Source organism: Carassius auratus, unplaced genomic scaffold, assembly GCF_003368295.1.
Source record: "Carassius auratus strain Wakin unplaced genomic scaffold, ASM336829v1 scaf_tig00014308, whole genome shotgun sequence".
Classification (NCBI taxonomy): domain Eukaryota; kingdom Metazoa; phylum Chordata; class Actinopteri; order Cypriniformes; family Cyprinidae; genus Carassius; species Carassius auratus.
In genome coordinates, this window is record NW_020524488.1 from 907,054 (window position 1) to 928,814 (window position 21,761).

The window sequence follows — 21,761 nt, forward strand, 5'->3', positions numbered from 1 at the left end:
GTGGTGAAGGGTGTAGCTCTGACTGCAATCTATTCAACTTATGTATTTTATACGTAACTTACGTATTTTATTATATACGTATTTAATTGGTATGGAGCAATTAAAAGAATATTAGCCCAAAAATCATTGCAAGAATCGTTGTCATCATCTACTAACCCTCATATCTTTCTTGTGTGAATTCTTTTCTGTACCGGTTTTTGTCCATATAACAAAATTCAGTGGAGTTCAAAACAACATTTGCCACTTGACATTTATTGTATAGGCAAAACAAACAAATTCTTAAACTTACTGATCTTATTTCATGTGCCACAGTAGAAAGAAAGTCAACATGAAGGTGAATAAAATAAGACAGAATTTTCATTCTTTTGTGTGAAATATCCCTTTAATGAATCTAATTTATTCCTCTGAACAAAAACAATGCTAGGTACACCAGCATTGTTTATGTCCAGAGGAATAACTTACTGGACAATAATGCTGATGCTTTAACCTGTGGAGTAGATCCAGCTGTTAGAGGAATTGGCCCTGTGTTGTCTGACACACATTTTTAATCTTAATGCAGCAGCAACCCCTCCCTAGGCCTTCTGACCCCTCCAGACCCCTACTCCTCTACCCAGATCTCTCTGCTTGCTCCCAGGAAAAGCTCTTAAAAACCTGAACAACAGGTTTATCAGATTTTGATAATCTGATCAGAGGCAGATGGGAGATGACGATTCAGTGTTTTCCCACACACACCCCATGATATGCTGGATATTGTTACACGCACAATAGATTTCTGTGGGCAGCTGTCCATTGGGACTAGGGCAAACTTAAAGGGTTACGAGTTAGTCATGTCTTTTAGATGAAAGAAAAATGTGATGGAATTGGAAAGATTAGCTGACAGGTTCTGAGAATCGCATTTGTGACTGGGCGAGATGTGATGAGAGGACAGATGGGGAATTCAGTGGTTTGTGCCCTGTGCTGTAACATTAATAAAAGTGATCACAGCAATATGTTTTGGTTATGATTTTGTTTAATGACAGGTTGTGATGTCACATTTCTTGTTTCCACAAGTTACAGTACATACCAGTGTTTATACTAAAATTACATTTTTGTGACGGCAAATATTGACTAGTAAATGAGGATAGGACCAAATGGTGGTATCAAAGGACAAAAGCATACCATGAGTGTGCCTTTCCTAGAGTTTGATTTGGCTCAAAAATGAGCCACTGTGATAACAAATACAGTAAAATGCACACTAACAAAAAGTACTTATTATAACATTTCCAGTTTCATTCATGATCAAATGTCTTTGATAACACATATAATGTGGAAAATGTTTCTTTGATCTTTACAGATAAAAAAAAGATGTAAAATCCTTGTGAAAAGCTAAATTATGTCTGCTTTGGTACAATATTTTCTATGGGCCTTAGGTTATTAAAATTAAATATATTAAAATTATTTTATTTTACCAAAGAGACTCAATACAGTTATTTATCAAAATGATCCCTTTGTCATTATCATTAATTGACGTTGTGCTCCCTGAGGGTCTGATGTGGGTCAGTAGAGCCAGCCTGCTGTGTTGGGGTCTGGAAGCTTGGCCTGTGCTCCTTGCACACAGACCTCACAATGACAGAAGAACAAGGGTGCGACTACACCACAGTATTCTACTCTGCAGGCTGGCACAAAAGATACTTTTTATGCAGGCTGCTCCAGGGCTAGCCTGACAGGCTGCTGCCACCAAAGGCACAAGAAACACTACCATACCACCCTGCTTGCCATTCATTCCTTGACATGACTTCTGATATATAGCAGCACACATACTATGCTGAATTTGTTTGACTGAGATAAAACATCTTTTACATTGAATTAATTGGACGGTTCATCCACCAATCAAATTCATCATGTTGTTCCAAATTTTCTTTTTCACAAAAGGAGAAAGTTCTTTTGCATATAATAAAACTTGATGTTGACCACGGGCTGCAAAGAGGGGGGAAAAAGGAAAATCACTATAAAAGTTGTCAGCTATATGCTTTGAGTGAGGAACTAAGTTTTTTTTTTTTTTTTTTTTTTTTTTTTTTTGTATGGAAAAGCTTGGACATTTTCCTAAATGTATTTCACAGAATAAAAAAAGCCACACTGGTAAAAAAAAAAAAAAAAAAAAAAGAAGAAAAAAAAGAGTGTGTTGGTAAGATTTAAAACATTTTTTTTAAGATCTCTTATGTTCAACAAAACTGCAACTGTTTAATTAAAAATGCATACATTTTGTTTCATATTGTGACATATTATTACTATTTAATCATATTTTAAAATTTAAGACTTATTCCTGTGATAGCAAAGCTCAGTTTTCAGCAGCCATCACTCCAGTCTTCAGTTTCCCGTGATCTTTCAGATATCATTCTGATATGCTGATTTGGTGCTCAAGAAACATTTCTTCAATGTTGAAAACAGTTGTACAGTCACATAAAACACATTTTATCAGGATTCTCTGATGATTTAGAAAGTTCAAAAGAATAGCATTTATTTGAAATTGAAGTCTAACTAAAGGTTGACATAATGTTCACAAAATGTTCATTTTTGGTTGATTTAAACTGGGTCAGTTCAAAGTATGCACACCAAGTGCACACTTGGATCTGACTGAATCCATTTAATATACACTTCAGAGTGTGTCCATAATAATTAATTCTGGTTTAAAGGATCACTGTTAATTCAATGAATACCTGCTGTATTTGTGAGAAGACCTGAGGGAATTGAGGCCTCTTTCTGTGACTTGCTTGTGTGAATGTAGTTGTATGGTACATTTCTGCTCTGTAGGGCATAGATAAGATACTCCCCGGGGATTGCAGCTGTTCTTAATACTACTAACTGAGTCTAACTGTTTTACATGTACCTGGATGTTTGAACTTAATTGAGTTGGAAGCCTGAAAATTAAAAGACCCAAGATCCATTCAGAGCTTCAGTACTCCGCAATAATATAGTTCAGTGAAAAACTATGAGGTCATGCCTCAAACTTCTAAGCACACTGACTGGGGCAGGATGGAGCTGAGGTAGGCTTGGCAAACCCACAGGTTGAGAAGAAAGGATGCCTTATTCTAGGCATGACCCAGGTAGGCTTGGAAAAACAAGGAAGTGAGGTTCCCCTGAGCCAGCTTTTATGTCACCAAGGAGTTGGGTATGGAGAAACTGTAGTCATTGCGTTTTCTGAATGACTAGTCAACATCATTATTGTGCTGGTTCAGTACTAACAAGCCTAGAAATTCATGTTGGTATTTTGAGCAGGATTTATTAATGTGCAAACAGATTATACAGCTCATGAAACATGACCTTGACTATCCTGTGCTTTTTATTTGCTTTTGATTCCTGAAAGAGATAATCCATTAAGCTGCCCTTTCTTTACATAAAGCTCTAAAACATGATTATACAAAACCACACTGACCACAAACCAAACAGATCTGTTAAACAAATTAAAACAGACATGGTTAAATAAATATTCCGTGTTATCCATGAATGTGAATATAGCAGATCAACAATGTGCTCGTCTTTCTCCTGCCTGCAGGTTTGAAAAGGGTCGTATCTACACTTACATCGGAGAAGTGGTAGTGTCAGTTAACCCTTACCGTCCCATGAACATTTACGGACGGGACACCATCGAGCAGTACAAAGGCAGAGAATTGTACGAGCGACCGCCACATCTTTTTGCCATCGCTGATGCTGCATATAAAGCCATGAAGAGGAGGAACAAAGATACTTGCATTGTTATCTCAGGTACACTATATCTGTATGTGTTGTGACTCACCATCAAGGGGTACATAGCTGAAGGGAAATAATCTGGTCCACTCAGATGTTGATGCTATAAGGAAACATTGATTATTATTCAGTGAGTGGCCACAGGTGGTGACTACATTGCACAAATATTTGGTATATGTGGTGCCATCTTGTGGCAAGCAGAGGAACATGTTTGTTTATTAAGAGTAAGGTGTAATAAAGGTGTAATAAATAGGTTAAGGGCCATACTTAACAACTAAGAAAAGTGAAGCTTTGGATTATTTTGTTTGCACCCTTTTTCCAGCAACCATGTAAAATGTATATTTGATACATTTAATAATTAATATTGCATGTTATGGTTATAACTGTAATGTAATTGCACAAAAAGATTTTTTTGTTGTTGTTTTTGTAAGTAGTCTCTTATGCTGACCAAGGCTCCATTTCTTTGAAATACAGTAAAAACAGCAATATTGTTACAATTGTTACTATTATTAAAAAGCTGAATCTATTTTAATATATTTTAAATGGATTAAAATAGTTATAATTAATTATTTATTATATATTATTATAGCTTTTACTATTATTATATTAAGATCTGAATTTTCATCAGCCATTATTCTAGTCTTCACTTTCTCATGATCCTTCAGAATCATCCTAATATGCTGATTTGGTGATCTGGAAACATTTCTTATCATTATCAATGTTGAAAACAGTTGTGCTGCTCAATATTTTTGCGGAAACTGTCGTATATATTCTCTGATTATTAGAAAGCATTTATTTGTAACATTTGTAACAGATCTGGTAACAGATGTAATGCAATGCATCTCTGTTAAATAGAAGTATTATTTGACAAGTTTATAAAACTGTACAAAATACAAGTATTCCATACACTTTAGAAAAACTGTCGAGGATAAAAACACAATAAAGCCCTTGGCTTATTTCCATTGCGGCCCTCTATATTTAAAAAAATATGCAAAATAGACAAAAAAAAATTCTAGTGGTCTCAGATTTTTTAATTCCATTGTAGAATGTAATGACTATAATTAGTTACTTCGGTTTATTATATACTAACTGCTTGTTAACTTTGCAGGGGAGAGCGGAGCTGGAAAAACGGAGGCTAGTAAATATATTATGCAATATATTGCTGCTATCACCAATCCCAACCAAAGAGCAGAGGTGGAGAGGTACGTATAACCAAAGCCTTTTTGTTCCTTTCTCTTCACTGCTGCAGCGATGAGTCATATTAAGACCATGCTGCATAGCATGCCTCCTTTATGTCACGATCAATAACCTCTGAGCATTTCAGTATTTATATTTTTTATGTAGATGCTGTATTATCTTATGAATCTCTGCTTAGTTGCTACTAACAGAAAACACAATTTTCAAAGTGAAATTTCTCATGATAGTGAGTATATAAATAATACAGATCCTCATGGGGAGAGATAGAAGTGAAATGTAGGTCAGAGATTAAAATAGAACTGGGTCAATTGAAATATGACGGATCCAAGTCAAACTTGATAAATAAATGACAAGAAACTCTGCAATGTTTTTTGCTTTATCTCTGATTAAATTGTGGAGCATGATATAACACCCAGTGTATGAATATGCAGGGCATGTTGTTTAATCATAAAGATCTTTATATATCACTCTTGAGCAACATGGTGATAACCTTTATTCTTTTGTTTTAACTATGCAGTAATAGAAACAATAAAATCATGCTTTGCAACTGTCCACTGTCAAATGAAGTGGTTTGTGCTATCAGCTTATCTCATATCAGTGTTATTGCACCCGGACGATATGGTTTATTTTCTCTGTTTACTAAAGGTTAAATCTCTTTGGAAACTTGGCATTGATCAGTGGAAAATATTTTCCAGGAAGTACATCTAAAGTTATGCCAAAGCACAGGGGCACCATCACTGATTGGAGTTTTTGTAGTGATTTCCAACCAGGATAACATATACTTGAGGGGGCACTTAAGCTGGTTTTAGAGGGTAGTACGACTTTGATTTTGCTTTGTTAAACCTATAAAATATTAATGATGAATGAAATAAATTATTAAGACCATAAAATATATAAAAAAAATAATTATCTTTGATGGGGCTGTTGGGATACCTAAAGCAAAAAAGTTGAGCAGCACTGTGCTAAAGGTCCAAAGCAAAAGCAAAGTGGAATTTTATAAGATGCTGAAAAAAAACGGAGGAAAGTGTCCCGCTTAATGCCTGACAGGCTTGTAACAGTAGGGTTAGGACCTTTTCAGCTTGTCAGGCACTGAGTGGGGCACATTCCTTCAATGTGCAGTGTAGGTCATGCATGGTTTTTCGGCAAGAGAACCAATGCTGATTATTTTGTGGTCTGACCCGTGCAGCAGGCCTCATTTATCATCCACAAAAACACTTTTAACTGCCATGCTGGGATATGACATGGTGATATTATACATACTAAAATAGCCAGATATAATCACATATACTTGCTTGTAAAGGCTTCATACAGACAGATTTGTGCATTTACTCTAATAGTAAGTGTCAGGAGCAATCAGATCCATCAACTTCATATTGAAACTGACACTTGTTTAGCTGTAGTGGTAAACTGATGCACAAGTGGCTAATAAATGCATGTAGAAATGAAAAGAGTGTGTTTATACAGGGTAAAAAACATGCTGCTGAAGTCCAACTGCATCCTGGAGGCTTTTGGGAATGCCAAGACAAACCGCAATGATAACTCCAGTCGGTTCGGCAAGTACATGGATATCAACTTTGATTTTAAGGGAGACCCCATTGGTGGCCATATCAACAACTACCTGCTTGAGAAGGTAAGAGGGGTGAAGAGGAGACCATAAAGCTGAAATAATGAATAAAAAATGTATAGAAAATAATAGAAGTGACTCTCTCATAGGGCTGTACGATTAATCATAACTAAGTAATCACCAAAGGCTGCAATTTAATGCTTGATTTTTGTTTTATAGTAAAATATTAAAATAGTAATATTTCTTATTTTGTTCATGTAGTAATAATAGTTTCATGTAGTAATAACATTTCACTGTAAATATTAGTATTTGTAAGTATAATTCTAAATTTGGACTATAATAATAATAATTGAATAATTATTTTAAAATTGTGATCATTTTAAAATGATTTTATCAGAAAAACTGCACATAAAAATCGTGCAGCCCAACTCTCTTGCATTATCCATGAGTATAGTGTTTCCAACTGTTTATTAGTGATGCTTGCGATTACTTTTGCTTATACTCCGGGTTAATGATTTAAAAAAATCTTATCCATAGTTAGGGATAAAATTATCATAGCTCTTTTGACTTGAACTAGTTTGAAATCAGCAGCAGCCACCTACCAGCAACCTATAAAACCATGGCATCCCTACCCAAAACACCTTGGCATCCACCTAGAAATTACCTGGCACCGTTTAGTAACTTATTAAACACACACACACACACACACACACACACACAAAACATTATTGTAAGCATAAAAAAAAAAACTCGCTTTTGCATAGCAATACCCTGACAACAACCCATGACAACCTGGCAATGATACAGAAAATGTTGCTTGGCCATTCACCATCCACTTTTGTCATGCTTGTTGATATAATGTGTGCTGGAGAGGATGTGAAATGTTTGTATATTATACACTACATTTATATGATCTTTATCTAACACCTTTTTTATTTCTTCCATAGTCCCGAGTCATTTTTCAGCAGGAAGGAGAGAGGAGTTTCCACTCTTTCTACCAGGTGAATGAAGCACTCACCTCAAGACATGAAAAAGCTGTTTTTGTTTTACCAGCCGTTCCAGACACCAGAAAAATCCGACCAACCATGTGTTTATGAGTCCCCTGTCAGAGCCTTCAAAGCCCAATCATCTTTCACTTTTATTGCTCCCGCAAAATAATGTCCTGTTGCTTCAAAACATGTGCAAAACATCAGAACAATTTCATTTGATATTTAATGCTCTGCCATCCATTTTATCAAGACTATAATTTACATGCTTCTCCATATCAACACAGGAGAAATGATCCCGTGGGGAAAGTCAAAGGTGTTTTTAAATGTATTTTTCAGCTGGTGAAAGGAGCTCCAGATGCTCAGCTGCGGTCCCTGCACATTCAAAAAGACCCCGCAGCATACACCTACATAAAAGTTGGAGGCCATATAAAGGTATTGTTTCGTCTACAAATGAAAAGAGACCATTATGGGTGGTAAAGTCTGTGCAATATTATATGAAAAATTGTGTTGGGTTTTTACAAACATCATAAAGGATCTCAACACCTTTGGAATATCTGGAAAATAAAACCAATGCTGAGCAATCACACATGATGTGCAGGGAATTTGATTATAGTTGTTTATGGGTTATTAAAACCTATTTGCAATTGCCTCATTTCTTTAGCCTGTTGAGTCAAGAGGTGAGCACTGTTGCATTGCTTCTTGCAGGGAGTTTAATGAGTGTGCACAAAAACAAATTGAGAGCAAAAACAAGGTGTCGTCATGGAACAGCCTGGATTGTTAAGCTTACAGAGGTCTGAAACAAACAGCCTGGAGTGCTTTGAACATTTCATGCCAGTTCCCAAGTCTTTTATTGGTGTACATGCTGGCTAAACTTCACACTCTGTCCAGCACGACTGTGGCTGCAAAAATTTCCTGCTGTATGAAATCAGTGTTTCTCTGCAGGAGCTGTTAGCCATAAGCATGCCAGAATAATTAGCGTTTTTAGTGTTGCGCTTCTGTTTTAGGAAGCCTAGGGATTGAGTTGCTGTGTCAGCGGTTTTCTGCTTTTAATTGCTCCGCTATAAATTAGATGTGAATGTAATATTAGGTTTAATGACCTCCCATTTCCAAAGCACTGATTTAGCTTTACTAAAAAAATGAAGGGCTTTTAGCCAGTCTACATTTAGGTGAAGACAAAATAGCCTGTTATCCCTATAGCTGAATTAATAGCATATGTCAAGAATTAGAAGCAATGTCAGGAAGATGATGTTTTAACTTTATCTAATGTTTCAGGATCTGTAGTTTTTGACTTTAACTCACAAACTTAGATTGTCTTTTCAATCTTGCAGTCGTCTATAAATGACAGTGCTGATTTTAAAGCTGTCGCTGATGCCATGAAGGTCATTGGATTCACTACAGAGGAGATTCAGACGGCCTACAAGATCCTGGCTACCATCTTGCATCTGGTTTAGTATTTCCTAAGCTTGTTTAAAAAGTATCATTAACTGCAGCTAGTTTTTGTACCCCAAACTCATTGATCGATTAATTATTTGATCTTTCCAGGGGAATCTAAAGTTTGGAAGTGATGGAGATGTGACTCTGATTGAGAACCCTAAGCTTGTGTCAGTTCTGGCGGATTTGCTGTCCACCAAAGATGAAAATGTAGAAAAAGCTCTGCTCTATCGCACTGTGGCCACCGGCCGTGATGTCATTGACAAACAGCACACTCATCAAGAGGCCAGTTATGGCCGTGATGCTTTGGCCAAGGTATGAATTGGGACTCATTACCAAAACTGTGGTAACACAGCTGTAAATAAAACTGCTGGACCAAAAAATTGCACATGTGAACTACATGCCAACATCTGAATTAAAACTTCTAAAGGCCCTGAATAATTTGTATTATTTGTTGAACGCTTGTAAGTTAAGTACAAAAAAAGGGTAAGTACAAAAAACAAGTAGACTTTTATTCAGCAAGGATACATTAAATTGATCTGAAGGGACAGTAAAGACATTTATAATGTTACAAAAAAAATCAGTTTCAAATAAATGGTATTCTTTTGAACTTTTTTTCATCAAATATTCTTGCAAAAATGATCATGGTTTATACAAAATAAGCAAATATTTGAATTAAGTTTAAGTTGTAATAACATTTTACATATTGTTTTTGGTGATAATAAATGCAGCCATAGTAAGCATAAGAGTCTTTTTTCAAAAACATTTTTTTGGCTGCTATGGAAACAATCTCTTTGTAGCTGTAGAATTCCAATAAAATCTTGGCCATGACAAACTTAATTGACTAAACTACTCGCATCTACGTTTCTTCATGCACCAATTTTCTATATGTGCTTCTCACAGGCCATTTATGAGCGGCTCTTCAGTTGGATTGTGGGAAAAATCAATGACGTCATTGAGGTGAAAAACTATGATGCCAAGGTTCATGGGAAGAACACAGTCATTGGTGTCCTGGACATCTATGGGTTTGAGATCTTTCAGAATAACAGGTGAGTGCATCTGCTTTACCATACAGATATGAGGATCTTAGTTGGATATATTGTTCTGCTCTGTTTAGAATAATTATTGTCTCTCCAATTTCTTCCTTTTTTATCCAGCTTCGAGCAATTCTGTATAAACTACTGTAATGAGAAACTACAGCAGCTCTTCATTCAGCTGGTGTTAAAACAAGAGCAAGAAGAGTATCAAAGAGAGGGCATCCCCTGGAAACATGTGGGTTTAATTTGATTGTTTCTTCTCAAACGTTTCACATCTTTACTGTTTATATTATACAAAAAGACTTTAATGCAATAACTAAATAAGCTTTGTTGTGATTTGTGTTTGTGTGTTCATGAAAACAGATTGACTACTTCAACAATCAGATCATCGTGGATCTGGTGGAAGAGCAGCATAAGGGAATTTTTGCAGTCCTGGATGAGGCATGCATGAATGTGGGGAAGGTGACGGATGAGATGCTCCTGCAGGCTCTCAACGGAAAACTGGCAAAACATGCCCACTACACCAGCCGCAAGGTATTGAAAATAACACATGCCAAGTAATTACCAAAGGATGCTTTTTTAAAAAAATCAAAAATACTGTACAGTATAATGTGAAATATTATTAAAATATAAGTTTTGCTTTAATATATATTTTTAAATGTTGTTTATTTCTGTGATGTAAAGCTGAATTTTCTGCAGCCATCACTCGATTCTTCAGTAAGTGCATTTACATGGAGCATTGTATTCAGATTACAATTGGTTTAAAAGTCCAATCTGAATTAAAATGCTCTGAAATTTAGCAGAATAAAAATGCCAAAACCGATTGAAATTGGGTGTGGGATAAACCTTTTCTAATCCATTCTATAGGATATGTTAAAACACTTGATCGGATCAAAACCAAAAATGGAAAGTTTTGCGCACGTGCCTTGATGTAGAAATGGCGTAATGATGCATGATGCACAGAACAAGCTGCTGTTGTTGTTGTTGGATATAATGAATGACTGTTGGGTCAATCAAAAATTCTCTTTCCACTCATCATCTGTAAAGTCCTGCAGGATAACATGGTGCAGAAGTGTTTGCTTCGAACTCTCATTTGCAGGTGTCTTGTTTTTTGAGCGGGAATGAGCGTTTTTACTGCTTGATTAATATAAGCATCATTGCACAAATCATCATGTGCTTGTCGTCTCCTAATTAGGACCTGAAATAGATCAATATTAGGTCTGCTTTTCCAAAGAAGGAAAGGGAGGATGGATGATATGCAAAAACAGCGGGAAACTCTGTATATTTGTGCAGTGTGTAAATGTCAAAAGATTAAATCTGATTAAAAGCTTGTGACATATAAATGTGCGATCACTTTATATCATGAGATCGCTTGCCCATCCAGTCCTGATGGTTAATAGTTAATTAACTTGGCTTGCTGTCCTTGATGGAGGCTCGAACCCGAAGCTTTACTTGAGACCCCCCCCCCCAATTTGCAGTACTACATAGAGGAGAATTACAGAAACAGAGGAGGAGATAGGGAGGTGGAGGGATGCCAGAAAAATTGTTGCTGGGACGGTGCAGTGACTGCTGCTTATATAGGCTCATTATGATGTTTGGCTGGAGTGAATGTTTAGGCTCGTCCCGAACCTACATTCGGAACTTCATTTAGTGTTCAAGTAAACACTGTGTTCGGATTCATTAGTCAGAATGATTTCATTCCATTTGAAACAAAAAGTGTTCATGCAAACACGGCTATTGTGACGTGATCCTTCAGAATTATTTTTATTATCATTGTTAAAAACAGTTGTGCTGATTAATATTTTGGTGGAAACTTTGATGCTTATAAAGGATCCCAAATAAAATGTTATTAATTAAATTTTGGTCAATTTATTGCATCCTTGCTTTATAAAAGTGATTACTTTAGAAAAAAGATCTTACTGACCCCAATTTTTAACCAGCAGGCTACAGTACCTAATGGAGTAGGATTAATCAGTTTCTTTGTTGAAAATGCAGATTTTTGCTAATCTAATAAGTCTTTCAGGTGTTATTTATTTTTCATAGTGAACCTACTATAGAATTAGAAATAGTACTATGATAGTATGCAATTCTGAGCAACGCTTTTAACTGAATTGTATGCATTACTCTAAACCAACACAGGGAGGCATAAATGGTCCGTGAAAAAACGTCCTCCAGTATTTCTCAGTGCTGAGCCTTTGGTGATGTCACTGGCAGCCAATGGAAAAAGTGTCTTGGTCTTGGCAAAGTGTCCGAAATTGAAAAGGGAGTGGGAGAGTTATGAATGGAGACAGGCCGAGATAAAAATAGAAAAAATCAGTAAACGAAAGAAAGTGTAAACATGACCCACCTTGCAGAGCTCTAGAGAGACAGGATCTCTAGACACTAACCAGCCCTTCGTGCAGTGCCCTGGGCACAGACCCAGCTGAGGGTGAATTTAGCTTTGACTTTATCAAAATGTGCTCAGATTCTGTCACACATTCTGCATTTACATCGAAAGGGGGGGGGGGGGGAGTGAGCAGGTATCACCTGCCCCCATGATAATCCCCCCACTTCAGGCTGTGTGAATAATCAAAAGTTTCCCTGGATGCAGGAAGAATAAGTGTCCTTCAGAGCTCATTTGTAATGCATAGGATGACTCCTCACTGTGGATGAATCTCAGGCCTTTAGTTAGATAGATGATGTGTATTTCTCCTGCTGCGCACAAGCACAAAAATCTCCATACCTGTATCCACTTCATAGTATATGTTTAAGATATGGCGAACCCATTTATGTAAAGGCTACTCTTGCTAAATTTAACATGCCAAATGAGCATATGAAAGAGAAAGTGATGAGTCGGTAGGGGGAGACGGATAAGGAAAGCTCGCTAATATATCACATATATTTGATCTAGGCTGTGACACTTTCGTCTTTCATAGCCACCTCTGAGATGTTTCAAAGCATGTTTGATACACATCCTCTCTGGAAGACACAAAATATGCAGGCCACTTTAACAGCATACTGTAATTTATAGTTGCTTGTTAAAAGTCTGTGGCTGTGTCTCATGTGAAGAAAAAGTTTTTGTTGTAGTGTTTTTTGTGTGTGTGTGTGTGTGTGTGTGTGTGACTATTTCGCTTTGCTCTTTTGTTCTGCAGTCTTGGTTTAAGAGGGGAGTTTTTACCCTTGGTTGATCTCAAGTGTGAAATGTATGCTCTGTGGATTGGAGTTCTTTTTCTGTAGTTCTTTTCTCTTAACTTAGGACTTCACAGGAAATGTGAAACTTGCTCTGCCATAAGCTGCACTGGATATACAGTACATAGTGCCAGCGTTCATTAATTCACTCTTTTTGGACTTTTCAATTAAAATTGTATGTATGATTTGTGGATTCTAGTGATTATAAATAGGTTCTACAGTATAGATGTTTAATTTTAAATGGGGGAGAGCAATAAATTGTAACACTTTCTGCACATTTATTCTGAAAACATTCTGTAAATAAACATTTTAATTTAACTTAAAATCATGGAAAGGTTTGTGACTAATCAGACTCATGTAGAATAGAAATACAAACATGTTATGTAAAATACTGCACTCTCTTATGCTCACCAAGGCTGCATTAATTTGAGAAAAACTACATGAATATCGCAAAATGTCATTCCAATTTAAAGTAACTGTTTTGTATTTAAATGTATTTAAAAATTACATTCATTCATGTTATGAAAGTTCAGCATTTTTTCTCATGCTGGAGATGATTTGATTCCCCTATACAAAACAATTTTCCCTCTTACAGTGTCTTGAAAGAAAAACTTTACTTGGATGGCAAATGCCTAAATTGTTTGAATAAAGAGTTTGCCTCAGTCTGTTTACATGGTATATGTTTTATCTAAGATTAAAACATCAGATTTAATGGCAGATCTAGCTTCGAGCTGCCTTATCTATCTCAATAATGTGCTTAATTTATAGCCACTTTCGCCTTCTGTGCTTTATCGGCTTGTTTACGTCTTCCTTCATGTGCCTCACAGGCTTTGTGTGTTCTCCGTGCTTTACACATTTTCATCGCACCCTTAAAATGACTTTGATCTTTCCAGATGTGTGTTATAAAATGTTTCTTTTCCCATCAGCTTTTAATAACTGTTATTTGCTGACACAAGCGGCTGTCTAGTGGTAAGCATCGGGGGCTTCGTTCCTTACTCCTGTTCTTCTCTTTGATCCCAGTTCCCCCACCCTTTGTTTTCCCTCTCTTCATCACGTGCCGATTACAGGTGTGGCTGTGCGAGCGGATGCTGCCATGGGAGTGCATGGATGCCTGGTTGTGTGAAGTCAAGGGCAGGCTCATTATCCGATCAGGCTTGTGTAGGCCGAAGCAACCAGCCAATTAGCCTTTTGGTTTCTGTTCCTGGAGAAGAGCTCCGCTAGCCACTGTGACCTTCTCTTCTGCAGAACTGTTCATTAGGAAGAGATCATGACTTGTTTGTATCTTAGTGGAAGTAATTGCATTTTTTTTGTGGTGACGTGTGAAGCACTGACACACAGTTAGCATTTATGTTACAGGATAATTGGTGAATTCCCACAGTGACGAGCATTGACAATTGACAATCATTTGACAATGGATTAAAAAATAAATGTGTAAAATAAACATACTTTAGATGACAAAGTATTTTTCACAAATAAATAAATATTTAATCAATATAATTAAAAAGGAAGTAACCGCTGTAACCAACAGGGCACTCAGTATTCTGGTAAGTTTGTGTGCTTTGGGAATCATATTTTTCAAATAAAGCCAAGGTAACACTCATTTTAAATACAGCACACAGTGAAAATGACATGAATATGACAGTGGGGAAATGCATAAAGCGCAGCATCATTTGAAATCACAAGTTTTAAAGTTTAAAGCATTAAATTCACATGGACCGACTGTCACACAGAGAACACACGATCATGCTGGATAAAAATAGTTGCAAGGATTATTATTTCATTATTATAATTTTTTGTTATAAACCCAAATAAATGTTTTCAAAGTTTTGTGTTATGTTGGCCTCTTGGTTTTATCTAAATGTCTAGAGTCCACTGTGATTTGGATACCTGGCTATTGTTGGCTTCGTTGGCAGGTGCCATTGCCATTAATGTATTTGTTTGGTTGGCTTAACCAATGCTCTGTATTGAGAAGAACAGGTGTTAGACAGGATGGTGTGGTCCTGGGGGGTGAGAATAAAGCTTGGAGTACGAGGGCAGGGAGGCATCTGTGCGACCAGCAGGATCCAGGATTAAATGTGTCTGGACAATAAAACACTTTCTAGGCCACTAACTGTGGCCTAGAGGTTAGCACAGGTGGACCCAAACGTTTTAGATGATGTGAGTTTGAATCCAGATTGTACAAATAAAAGTTGTAAACATGGCAAAAAATGCTTTAGGGCAGCAGTGTTGGTGGCTTAATCTTATCTAATAATACTAGGTATTCCTTGGCAAAGCATTACTCCAGCCTTCAGTGTCACATGATCACACTTCAGATGAAGTGTTCAGAGTTTGTCCTCTCTGGTAGAGATAGTAGCTTTTCATTCATTCCCTTAGAGAGCCATTTTATCTGTATTGCAGTTCAAATGAGCTGAGTGAGTCACCACGTAGACAAACCAAACAGAGACCCATAAACTGGCACCCGACATAGAATAGAAATGCTGGCGTCTACCTCAATAGAGACTGTGACACAAAAGCTCCCTAAAACTTACTGATAGTAAATCCTTTAATTAATATGCTGTGTGGGCATATGATGGCTTATGGCTAGAAGGATACATAGTTTAATTGTTTTGTTCTGCTTAAATCCGCAGAAACAGGCATTCCTGTTCATACAGTGGATCAGCAGCATTCTGCATCTTAATGAGAGCTGAGGCTGCTTGCCTTTGATGTCACTGCTGTATTTTATGAATGACAGTGAGTCTTATATAACTGCACTAGCTGCCCTCACATGGCATACAGAAGCTTCTCAAGGAGGACAGTGATCTGGCACTGATAACAGGGCCTTAGAGCGAGTTTAATTTTACCACTGAGTTAGTTTTTTTAAAATATATTTAAAGGCTAGTTTATGTATGCATTATCAAACACATGGGTATTTTAGATTACTTGAAGATAGATAACAGTATTAATAGTAGTAATAATTAACTGTGAACTATATATTTATTTAGAAATGCATTCATTTAAGAACTGATTTATAAACAAAATAATTTATTAAAAAATGCATTAAAAATATATCTATATATTTACAGTATATCTATCTATCTATCTATCTATCTATCTATCTATATATATATATATATATATATATATATATATATATATATATATATATATATATATCTTTCATCGTTTAAATTGTTAAAAAATAAATAAATAAATATACGTTTTCTTAAAAATTAGGAAGAAATAGCATGACTGGCAACTGCAATAAGACAAAATACACTACTGTTCAGTAAATAGTTGCTTTTATTAATATTATTAATAACATTGCTTTAATTAATCAAGTGGAACTAGCAATTCTCCCAGCAGGTAAAATATTCATATAACTGTATGTTTAGGCTGTTGGTTGCATAGCAAGAAATAGTCAAGAAATATCCGTTTTATATTTATCATTAAAGTAGCTACACATGCTACTCAAAACTAAATTGTGTCATTTAAAGGGCTCATCTCTTTTACAGTATTTCACTGAACTTCTTTCCGTACAGCTTTTAAAGCTCTACTGTCCTATGCTTGATAGAAGTGCGCATCTCATCCATCTCTCATAATCGCGGAGTTACTTAGATGCTCCCTCCAAGTCTTTGAGCTGCCTCGCTTTTTCTGTGAAACTGGTGCACTTTTGCAGGCTTGTTTCCTGGAAAAATTTGCAGTTGCTTTCTAAGCGTTATTTCGAAAGTCTACTTTCTGTTTAAAAAAACCCCTCTAATTTCCCTTCTCTATCTTCACAGCTTTCCCCCACGGACAAAAACCTGCAGTTTGACAGAGACTTCCGCATCCGCCATTATGCCGGAGATGTGGCGTAAGTGCACTCTCTGCTGTTTTGCACCATAAGCCCTAAATGCTGCAATTAAAAAATCACTGTTAGCAACCCACAGAAGGCTTAACTAGAAAGAGATCTAGTTCTTCCCTTGGGCACAGATTGGATTTGGAAAGGTTTGGTAAATAAACATTTGAATGATGCAAGCATATTATTCACTTAGAATTATGTAAATGCAAGTTACCAAAACAAGATGATTCCGAATGTGAATGCAGTTTCATTTTCTCACTTCAGCAGTTTGCCAGATTGCAGGCTGTCTGTTAGTTCGTAAAGTTCTGTGGGTGTAGGTGTGATGTGACACCACATTGAAACGCCTGGTTGATGTTCAGAGTCCTTTGTGTGTGTGAGAGAAAGAGAGAAATGGGTAGGGCAAGGATATCTAAAATTATATATTCTCAATAAAGGAACCAGAGTTCTTATTACTGTCAGTTATAATACTGCTAATCTCCAAGGAGGCTTGAGCATTTACTATAACACTCATATTTAGATCAGGGTTAAATCAATTTTTAAAATGATAAAATATTTATCTTATTCAAGTAAGCCGTTTGAAGTTTGAAGTGCAATGTCTGCCCACTTTTTCATCAGCCTTGGTTGCAGAAATATTTCTTGCATTCATTTTTCCAATAGGGTAAAACATGGTTAAACATGATTATTTAAAAAAAAAAAATGAGTTGAAATAATGTGGGCCGATGGCTGCAATAAAAGCATTGCATTGATTTCCAACCTCATACCTCACAGTATGTCTGCATTTAAAAATGTATACGTTATCACTTATACATTTACACAAAAAAGCAATGGCATGTTTAAGTCTGAAATTTTCCTTGTGCAGACTATCCTTGTATATTTGTGTAATTCAGTTGGTGTGGTTGTGTGTTTTGTTTCAGTTATTCTGTTGTAGGGTTTATTGACAAGAACAAGGACACCTTGTTTCAGGATTTCAAGAGGTTACTTTACAACAGGTCTGTATTAAAATAAAATATATCCCATCAGTCTTATTTGCATATACCTGCCAGATGTCAGACAACATCCTTGAATTATATCTGTCTTTCTCCTTCCATGTTTCACAGCTCAAACCCTGTGCTGAAAGTCATGTGGCCAGAGGGCAAGCTGAGGATCACAGAGGTCACCAAACGACCCCTGACTGCTGCCACGCTCTTCAAAAACTCCATGATCTCTCTTGTGGAGAACTTGGCCAGCAAGGTGGGTGTGTTTGAAGCATTTTTGTGTAGACCATGACTGAACTGTATGTGTGATAATTCATTGCGATAATGACCAACAAATGCATATTATTAGGCTTTTTACAAGGCAACTTACAAAATAAATATAATATAGACATTAAGTATTGATTTCAGTTAATTTTGTTTTATGTGAGATGAAATAGCAAAACTAGTGTTGGAAGTTGAGTAACCTGTCAAAATGCATGGTTTATCCATCATTATAAAAAATAGTTTCATGCAGAAGGCTGTGAATAACCAGTCAAGTATTCCAGAACACCATTTAGTGCAACAGTCAAGTTTCAGAATAAAATCCCATTTATTTTCTCCAGGAGAATTGATTTTATTTTTATAAGCCTTTGAAGCTACTTTGTTTGGCAATTAATTGCAATGGCTTTTGTTGAAGCCATCAGCATTATTTCAACTAATTATTTAAATAATTGTTCATCAGAGGGGTTCCTAGTGAGAAGGCTTTTGAAAAGGTTTGTTGCCACTGTTGCACTTTATAGATGCACACTCACCATCACCCTCTGTTGGTTTGTATAGGAGCCGTACTACGTGCGTTGCATAAAGCCGAATGATGTTAAGTCACCGCTACTGTTTGAGCATGAGCGCTGCAAGCACCAAGCGGAGTACCTGGGCCTCCTGGAGAACGTCCGGGTGCGACGAGCTGGTTTTGCTAACCGACAAATCTACCCTCGGTTCCTTCAGAGGTGAACATACTACGTTTTTCCATTTGTGTGGCCAACGTGTGTCAATTTCAAAGTTTTTTTTTAATAATTTATTTTTATTTTATGTTTCAATACTTTTTATTTGATGTTCTGCATGATTTGACAGCTCATTCAGCTCATGAATTGCAACTCTTAATGCCTATTCAACAATTGCTCTTGTGACAGCTTGTGTGAGACTGTTGCGTCTTTGGTTGCTAGTGACATCTGAAACAACAGATTGATCCATCAGATTGTGAAGATCTTATGCAACGTCTGTTGGTGTGAAAGCTGTCATCCTCTGGAGTCCCTTTTTCACCAAGTGTTATAATTGCTAAAGGGTTTTATGTAACAATGACGTGCAAGAGTCTTTTTCAAAAGCCTTGAGAGTAAGTAGAGCATACAGTACATTGTACTGTGTCACTCAATATACAATGATTCTCGATATATAGGGACCATAATCCTTGAGAAAAAACCCATAAGATAGTCTCCTGAAATCTCAGTTTTCTTTAAGATGAAGTGTCCTAAGTGTGTCTGAGGCCTCTGTATTTTGCCCAAAACAAGTAGTCCCCTAAAAAACTTCAAAAGTGAAACACACTTGCCACAAATTTGATGAGTTGATGAGATTCAACACCTGAGTTGTCTGTCGCTTTGGAGAAGTTAGACTGAATTTCATCTAATCGAGAATGCAGTGTTAACAGCACTCACAGGAGTGATTTGTGTGTCTGTCACGATTGCAGATGTGCATGGAATATAATGTTCTACTTAGAGGCGAGACTGGACAAATGAGGATTTGATCTAAACGGTCTGGCCTAACATCGCTCCCAAATAAGCACCCATTGTCTTATATAATGCTTGTTATGAAACTGATAGTTCATACTCTGTATTCTGATTGGATAACATGTGCTTAAAGCCTATATTAATGTGTAAAATTACATTGATGAAAGAATTGTTTAGTCTGATTTTTATTGATTCTATATAACTCTTTCTTTCCTGTTTACATTTTATAATAACACTAATAATGATACAAATATAAAACAGTTTAATAAATGTAGATATTTATAAATAGCAATATGAGGTATTGCTCTATCCTTGAAACATTCTCATTTCCTTTTCACATTTTAGGTATAAGATGATCTCCGACATCACATGGCCCAACCATGACCTGCCGTCTGATAAAGAGGCTGTGAAACGTCTGTTGCAAAGTTGTGGATTTGAACACGACGTGGCCTACGGCAAGACCAAAGTGTTCATTCGCACCCCTCGAACCATCTTCAGCCTTGAGGAGCAGAGGGCAGAGAAGGTGAAGAGGATCATCATCTTTCTGCAGAAGGTTCGAGCTCAACACCTCAGACATGTTTGTTATGTGTAGCTTAGGCTTGCTTTTTACTTACATGAACATATACAGTGGCTATTTGGATAAATTAATGTCCTTGCATGATATAACAAATAGATCAGATCAGTGTGAATTATTTTATGAGAAAATATATAATACTTTTGAAGCAAAATATTTTACAAAAAGCAGTATTTGTATTTGGAAATTGACAAAAATACTCAAAAAAGTAAAGTTAGTTACTATCACTAAAATGTTGAACATTGAAAATTGTTTTATGCTCACCAAAATTGCATTTGTTTGATTAAAATACAATAAAAACAGTATTTTACTGACAAAAATACTGTATTTAACCTAACCCTAACCCTAAATATTATTACAATTAAAAAAATAATAATTATATTATAATATATTTAAAATGTTAATTACACCTGTAATAGCAAAGCTCAATTTTCAGCAGCCATCACTCCAGTCTTCAGAGTCACATGATCCTTCAGAAATCATTCTAATATGCTGATTTGTTGCTCAAGAAACATTTCTTCTTTTTATCATTGTTGAAAAAGTTGTTCTGTTGTATTTATTTATTTGTTGTTTTGATGATACTATTGATGAATAGAAATATCAAAAGAACAACATCGAACATTGATCAATTTAATATAGCTTACTGAATAAATGTATTTAAAAAAATAATCTTACTGACCACAAACTTTTGAATGATAGTGTAGGTGAAATTCCAAATTAAAAATGAAATCTTATCAGGATTTTCTTAAAACTTCATTACGGCACACACTCATGCATGCACTTAATCAGCTTCAGAGACAGCAAGGTGCCATATCCGCACCACCCTGCGTTCCTGTGATTCATTGACACCATTACTTTTCAACAACAGTCCTCACACCACAGCAGACTGAACAACAAGGCAACAGTAAAACAATATGGCACCCAAATCCCTCCACCCCACAGCATTTTCTTATTTTGTCTGTGTAAATACACAACACATGTTACTTTGTGGTATTTTTTTAAGGAGTTTTCTACCTTTATTTTTCCTCAGAAGCATGAGAATACTTTGAATGGCAGATTTATTGACTGCCAGTGTCATTTCACTGTCACACAAAATGATTGTGGATCCTTAGTGTATATTCCCCCCTCTCGTTTTACTGTCTTCAGTGACTGACAGTTAATAGAAATCAAAGCATATATTCTGTCAGCTCCTGTCTGTGCATTGAGTGTTTTTTAGGTTTTTTTAACACTCCCCTATTGCAAGATCTTATTTGCTATTTCAAGAGATCTTATCAGAGGTTACCCTTTATCGAGAACTTATTTGTGGGAATGTTGTCAGTGTATTAATCGCATTGTATACCTCCGGGCAATAACTGAGCATCCCAGTCGAGCTAATATCACCTATGTCGATCTTCTGTGAGTGAGAGGGCCCTAATGTGTCATTTTGCACTAAAAAAACAGCTTATGGTTGTCCCTAAACATTAAAACATTCACATTTGTGTCTTAAGGCTTTAAAGGTCATGTTTTTTGTGTTTTTTAAGGCTTTGATTG

At 36.2% G+C, this 21,761-nt stretch overlaps 1 protein-coding gene across 1 annotated transcript in view; it reads left to right on the forward strand.

The window, feature by feature from the left end:
* Positions 1–21,761, forward strand: part of LOC113074336 (unconventional myosin-Id-like) — a 60,366-nt gene that overhangs the window by 11,069 nt on the left and 27,536 nt on the right. The window contains exons 2-16 of the mRNA XM_026247160.1: positions 3,533–3,741; positions 4,832–4,925; positions 6,385–6,550; positions 7,432–7,485; positions 7,810–7,905; positions 8,802–8,918; positions 9,016–9,219; positions 9,808–9,953; positions 10,062–10,176; positions 10,305–10,475; positions 16,868–16,938; positions 17,841–17,915; positions 18,024–18,156; positions 18,717–18,883; positions 20,003–20,210. Of these exons, the coding sequence (XP_026102945.1) occupies positions 3,533–3,741; positions 4,832–4,925; positions 6,385–6,550; positions 7,432–7,485; positions 7,810–7,905; positions 8,802–8,918; positions 9,016–9,219; positions 9,808–9,953; positions 10,062–10,176; positions 10,305–10,475; positions 16,868–16,938; positions 17,841–17,915; positions 18,024–18,156; positions 18,717–18,883; positions 20,003–20,210 (2,026 nt within the window). The remainder of the gene's footprint in view (positions 1–3,532; positions 3,742–4,831; positions 4,926–6,384; positions 6,551–7,431; positions 7,486–7,809; positions 7,906–8,801; positions 8,919–9,015; positions 9,220–9,807; positions 9,954–10,061; positions 10,177–10,304; positions 10,476–16,867; positions 16,939–17,840; positions 17,916–18,023; positions 18,157–18,716; positions 18,884–20,002; positions 20,211–21,761) is intronic.